The 5,851-nt window shown below is 54.2% G+C and overlaps 1 protein-coding gene across 1 annotated transcript; it reads right to left on the bottom strand.

Moving 5' to 3' along the window:
* Positions 1 to 1,210: 1,210 nt before the first annotated feature.
* On the bottom strand, positions 1,211 to 5,608 carry LOC146394542 (uncharacterized). The gene is made up of 3 exons (XM_085006966.1): positions 5,474 to 5,608; positions 3,256 to 3,800; positions 1,211 to 2,162 (listed from the first exon to the last, which is right to left on the bottom strand). The coding sequence occupies exons 1-3, from the start codon at positions 5,606 to 5,608 to the stop codon at positions 1,388 to 1,390; spliced, it is 1,455 nt and encodes a 484-aa protein (XP_084863092.1). The 3' UTR covers positions 1,211 to 1,387.
* Between the last annotated feature and the right edge of the window lie 243 nt (positions 5,609 to 5,851).

Genomic DNA, 5,851 nt, shown 5'->3' with positions numbered 1-5,851 from the left:
TCGATCCTGCAACCTCATGGCTCCTAGTCAGATTCATTTCTGCTGCGCCACCATGGGAACTCCAGAGGCTAAGTTTTTAAAGGGAACAGAAAAGAAAAAAACCCCATAAAACCGAAAACAGATCTATTTTCTTAAGAAATCCCTCTCTCTCTTTTTTTTTTTTTTTTTTTTTTTGTCATTTTGATATTTCTTGGGCCGCTCTCTCGGCGTATGGAGGTTCCCAGGCTAGGGGTCAAATCGGAGCTGGAGCTGCCTGCCTACACCACAGCCACAGCAATGAGGGATCCGAGCTGTATCTTCAACCTACACCACAGCTCACGGCAATGCCGGATCGTTAACCCACTGAGCAAGGCCAGGGATCGAACCTGCAACCTCATGGTTCCTAGTTGGATTCCTTAACCACTGCGCCACGACGGGAACTCCCCTCTCTCTCTCTTTTTTAAGTGGGAAATTTCTTTCTCCGTAGTCATGAAAATAAGTTAAAATAAGTTAAAAAACTAAATCTTCTCCACATCCTGAGAGACCAGGAGGCCACATGAAGGTCAGGAACAGGCTGCCTTGGGGCCCCTGGGTGTGGACCCAGGTGGCCACAGTCTGCAGTGAGGTCACAGTCCAGGTGGGGTCAGCACCGCTCTGGGTGTTTCATCACCTCAGCCCACCTTCTAAATGTTGGCCCTCCTGGGCTTGGCGCTGGCGTATTCTCTCTCTGCTCTTTGGTGAGCTTATCCAGTCCCATGACCTCAACAGCATCTGTGTAGGCTGACGTCTCCCCTGTGTGTTTCTACACCTGACATCCCTCCTGAGCTCCAGATTCATTTTTTTTTTCTGGCTACCTGTGTGACTCCACTGGGGTGTTTCACAGGCCTCGCGGATTTTACATGACAGGCCTTCCCCACCCTTCCACCCCAGTTGTGCCCCTAGCAAAAGACCGTAATTAATGAATAGCACCCAGGCCAACCCCAATCATGATTTTCAGGCCATGTTTTAGACTTTAACTATGCATAGGCACCAACATTCATGGGGGGCCCCAGACCACCTTCCACCCTGCATTATTTGTAAGGGGAAGACTGATTTTGTTTTCCAGGGTCCCATGGAACACCTCCCCCCTCCATCTGTGGAGATCCTGAGCTGCACGTGGACAGGGCACGTGTCGGTGGAGAGACTCCTGGAGGCCCGTTTTAAGACTTAAAAGGTGAGACACTGGCACACACACAGCAACCAGAGACCTTTATTTACTGAAGAACCAGTAACTTTACGGGAAGAAATGGCAAAAGGGACCGAAGAAAGACCTGAGTGAACTTTGTCTGCAAGGGCAATATTGTGGGGGCCACGCGGGCATGGTGGCCTTGGACAGTCGCCCCGTGGCTCCGGGGAGGGCAGTCCAGGGTCAGTCCTTGTGGCTGTCACCCAGGGTGAGCTTGCCAAAGAGGTACTCGGCCATCTCCACCTCCGGGGCCCCCATCTGGCTCAGGGTGGTGACATGGTCCCCCAGCTCTTTGATGAACTCGACCTGCTGGTCCAGGTAGCGACTCTTGAGGAAGTGACAGAGCTGGGCGTCGCTCTTGTGGGTGGCCAGCCGGTGCAGGTCGAGCAGGCTCTGGTGGACGCGCTTCTCCAGGTGCAGGGCGCACTGCAGGGCCCGGAGGCCGCCCCCCCAGGCTTCCAGGTCGGGCTTCCTGATGTCGCGGAAGCAGAGGCGGCCCCCGCGCCGGTTCTGCAGGCTCATCAGCTCCTGGGCGCGCTCGCTGCGCTCGTGGGAGCGGCGCAGGAAGCAGCGGGCCAGGGGCTTCCCGGCCCCGTCCTCGCGGTCGAAGGAGAAGGCCATGAGCAGGTAGGCGTAGGAGGCGTGCAGCTCCAGGTTGGCGTGGCCGTTGAGGGCGGCCTCGCACTCGGGGTGGAAGTTCTGGCGCACCTGCGAGGGCGGCGTGATCACAAGGGCGGGCGGCGCGGGCCCCAAGGCCAAGGGGAAGGCGGCGCGGAAGCGGGGGCTGCGGGGCGGGCAGCGGCGGGGGCGCCGGCGGCGCCGGCCGCCTCGGAGCGTCCCCAGGGCGGGCGATGGGGAGGGCCGGGGCCGGTGGGCTCCGGGCCTGTTGGCGGGGGCCTGGGCGCCCGCTCTGGGATGGACCGGAAACCGCGTGGTTGTGCGGGGCGGGCGAGGTGGGCTTGGGGGACCGTTACCGGAAGTGGGTGGAAGGGCGAAGGGGCGGGGTCAACGGGGGCGGGGTCGACAGGGCGGGGTCGATGGGGCGGGGTCGAGGGGCGGGGCATGACCCCTGTGGGGCAGGTTCCTTGGAAGCCTGAGGTTTTGACTTGAGCACCCGGCATCTCTTAAGTTTTTAACTTTAAAGTTTTATTTTCCAAAGGCTTTCTCTTGTTCTCTAATTGTTCCCTTTCTAGCACCCAGTTCTCACTTTATGAACCCACTGTCTTCTTTAAAATTCTGAAAACATGAATTTGGATTTTTTGGTGTAGCTCTCCCTTGTGTCCTGTATTATATTGGTTTTTTTCTCCAAAAATAGTTCTGTTTGTTCATCATGATCTTCTCTTTCATTTTCTTCAAATATCTGGCAGATGTTTGTTCGTTCATATTTTGGAGTAAAGGACTCATTTGGTTGGCCTAGGTGACTAGCATGGCTGTGAGCTACAGCTTGAAGTCCGTGTCATTAACAGTCTTCTCCGAAAGGAAGCGTGGAGTGTGTCAGTTGGGAGTGGTCTCTCTCTGGGATACATGGGTTGGAGCTTGCAGGTAAGATAGGGAGCATCTCAAAGGCCAAAATCTTGTCATTTTCTGACACTGGAAGACTTCTGTATATCTCTTCTAGGTAGATGTGTCCTTCCATTTTGTTTCTCTTCTGCTGCACACTCTTCCACACTTATCTCACACCTGCTCCTGAGCCATTGAATGATGTAAGGAGACTATCGTCCCATCACTTGCACCATCAGTGTGCACTGGATCTTGGTAAGAACAAAAAATAAAAATGCACTGTGTTAAGCCAGTAAGACTCAGAATATTTGTTAGAGCAGTTAGCCTACCCTAATTACCCAGTCAAATGAAGTTCTGGATGACTACGTGTTATATGCATGGGTATAAGTGACTAGAAGCTTACAGCACTTCCTCTTTGTGGAAGTGCAGATCCAGAAGTTAAAAAGTCAAGGTAGAGCTGAACCATCATGCTCTCTTTCTTTGGCTAAATTCATCAATGATGTATATCAGCTCCGCCCCCTTTGCCCTCATGGAGAGTGGACGAAACCCGCCTGGACTGCAGGGAAGAAGTGTTTCCACCTCCCTCCGGGCTGGTCCTCAGCTGCCTGACCTTAAGCCAACGGCAGGAGGCCCGAGGGACAGGAACCGGGGCTGGCTGACCCCTGAGCCAGTCAGCGGTGCTGAGGGAGATGGGGGTCACGTGGGGGGGGGCTCCCCCAAGAACCAGGTAACCCGAGGACGTGGGGGGGGGCCGCTCCCCAGAAGAGGAGGATGCCCTTCCAGGCGGTGGCGCAGCTAAGGAGGCGGTCCAGGCATTGAGCCAGTCGGTCTGCCCTATGGACGGTGAGGCCGGAGCCCCGAGGGAGCCCCCATCTGCCCGTGTCTCCCGCCCACACAGCACGCCGGGCGCTGAGCACGTGGTTCCCGGAGCCTCTTCCTCCCTTGGCAAAGAGTACAGAGAGAAAGGAGCCGCAAAAGCGGCTCCGGAAGGCCTGTTGGAGACATCTGCGGGGTGGAAGATGGCTTGGACTCCCACGTACAGCCGGGGGATGCTTCCGGGAAGGACCCGGTTGGGGAGCCTGGCCCCCGGGAGCCCCTGTTAATAAAGGTGACCCGGGAGCCCGTCCCCGTCCTGTCAGCGGCCAACAGGACCTGAGGAGCCCCTGCCAGACCCGCTGATTTCCTGCCCTCTGGCCCATCCTGGCAACCCCGTGGGATAGGTTTGGTTTGAGCATCTCCCACGCGAGGAAACCGAGTCTGGAATAGAAACGACTCACCCCCGATGATGTGGACACTGGATTAAAGTCGGTGCCTCCTCCTCAGTCACCTGTTCAGGAAAACGGGGTGTCAAGAGGCCAGTGGGTCATGTGCTTTCTTGAGGCCTGTCCCAGCTTTATATAAGGTGCCAGCAAAGAGGAGCAAATAGCTGTTGTGATGCTCCTGCTAGAGGAAGGCGGCCCCTGCCCTTCTTGGCAGAGTCCTGACCTTCAGCAAGGCCAGGTTTCTCCCCCTCCCCCACCCCCACCCTGCACAGAGAACAGTCCCTTCTTGGCTCTGTTTCTACTAGAAAATGTGTTTAGCGATTTTTTAAAAATCTTGAAGGGTCGTAGTTTGAGACTGAACACACTGTTTTCCCCAGCAGGCTGCCAAGCCCCCAACCAGGGCCGGGCTGGGGCTGAAGAGGAAAGAAGGTGTCTCATTCCTCTCCTGAGCTGGCCAGACCCCCAGCTGGGTTCTTGCTTTACATTCTTCTGTTCTAATTTATAGGTGCTGCTTCCTCAGAAGTATGTGATCTCTCCACCTCTTTCAATGGAGACAATCAATATTTCATCCTAGGGCTAGAACAGAGGCTTGGGCTGCTTTTCCACATAGGACTAAAATAAGTTTTCTCGAACATTATTTCGTACCTTGCTCCCAAACTACTGCCCCTTGGTTGATTGTCCAAATAACTTTTGATAGTTGTATATGCGTATTTCCAGCTATACTTTGTGAAATGTTATGAAGGTCATCTCCCCTCTCCATCTCTCAGCACTTGGATGCACATAAATCGCAAATAATTGCTACAGCTTATGTGTACCTCTTTGGCTTAACTGAACCAACACTTCTCAAATGTGGACCATAATTCTTCACACCGGAACTTTTATCTGGAGGGACAGGCGAGGCTGGCATGTCAGAAACCACCCATATTTTGCATTTAGTGGCCAGGGCTGGACTAGGATCCATTTTTTTTTCCCCCCAGGGTTGCACCTGCAGCGTATGGAAGGTCCCAGGCTATGGGTCGAATCAGAGCTGTAGCTGCTCATGTACGCCACAGCCGTGCAGATCTGAGCTGCCTCTGTGACCTACACCACAGCTCATGGCAATGCTGGATCCTTAACCCACTGAGTGAGGAGGCCAGGGATCAATTCTGCGTCCTCATGGATACTAGTCAGGGTCCTTATCACTGAGCCACAAAGGGAACTCCTAGGATCCATTTCTTAAAGAAACTAACACAGCCATGGGGATCATAGCTAGTCTTTCATGCTTTCCTGTCGGTCATTTTAAGACTGAGCACCTGTGGTTCAAAAATCCAATACCTTAGTGGTACTTTTTATTCTAGAAGGAGTTCACATGATTTCTCTGTCACACATCGCCGGAGACTGTGACCCTCTCGTAGAGGGTTCTAGTCTAGCCATGGTCCTGTGACCGCTGACTGCTTATCAAATGGCCGGGTTGAGCCTAGGAGTGCGGAGGAACAGCTCCAGGAGGAAGGTAAACCGTGGAAGTCACCGTGGAAGTCTTGGAGGTGGGGGCAGCGCCAGTGTTGTGTGCTGGCCTCTGCCTCTCAAAAGTGATGCTATTGGCCAGAAACGCCTGGGGGCACTCACCTGGGCTGTACTGCTTGTGGCAGCCCCCCCCAGACATTTCCCCTTTGGGAGCCAATATTGTGATTGGACTCCCCCTTGGGCTTCTTCTTATGATCACAAGACACACCTCAGTAGCAACCATGAGGGGACTTTGAAAAAAACATGGTTTATCACTCATAGGTCCTGGAGGATACATGGGGATGTGTGGGGCCACTCAGTGAGCTCATGGGGAGAGGAGAGTATGTGTGCAGACCTAGGGTTCTTTTTGGGGGGTCCAGGATCAGATCCCTAGAGTTTCACA

The sequence above is a fragment of the Sus scrofa genome, chromosome X (genome assembly GCF_054392235.1).
Source record: "Sus scrofa isolate SSC_HxYL_T2T_F1_AM1 chromosome X, Sscrofa_HxYL_maternal_Yorkshire_Landrace_v2.0, whole genome shotgun sequence".
NCBI lineage: Eukaryota > Metazoa > Chordata > Mammalia > Artiodactyla > Suidae > Sus > Sus scrofa.
Note: the sequence above shows the minus strand (reverse complement) of the source record. Positions and strands in the feature narration are given on the sequence as shown.

Bases quoted from the DNA above. Each gene is read 5' to 3' on its own strand.
- LOC146394542 (XM_085006966.1), bottom strand. From the start codon at position 5,608: ATGTCTGGGGGGGGCTGCCACAAGCAGTACAGCCCAGGTGAGTGCCCC. The intron at 3,801-5,473 runs GTGACTTCCACG...CTTTATTAACAG, and splicing joins CCACCTCCAAGACTTCCACG to GGGCTCCCGGGGGCCAGGCT. The intron at 2,163-3,255 runs GCGGGTTTCGTC...CGGTCCCCCAAG, and splicing joins ACTTCTTCCCTGCAGTCCAG to CCCACCTCGCCCGCCCCGCA.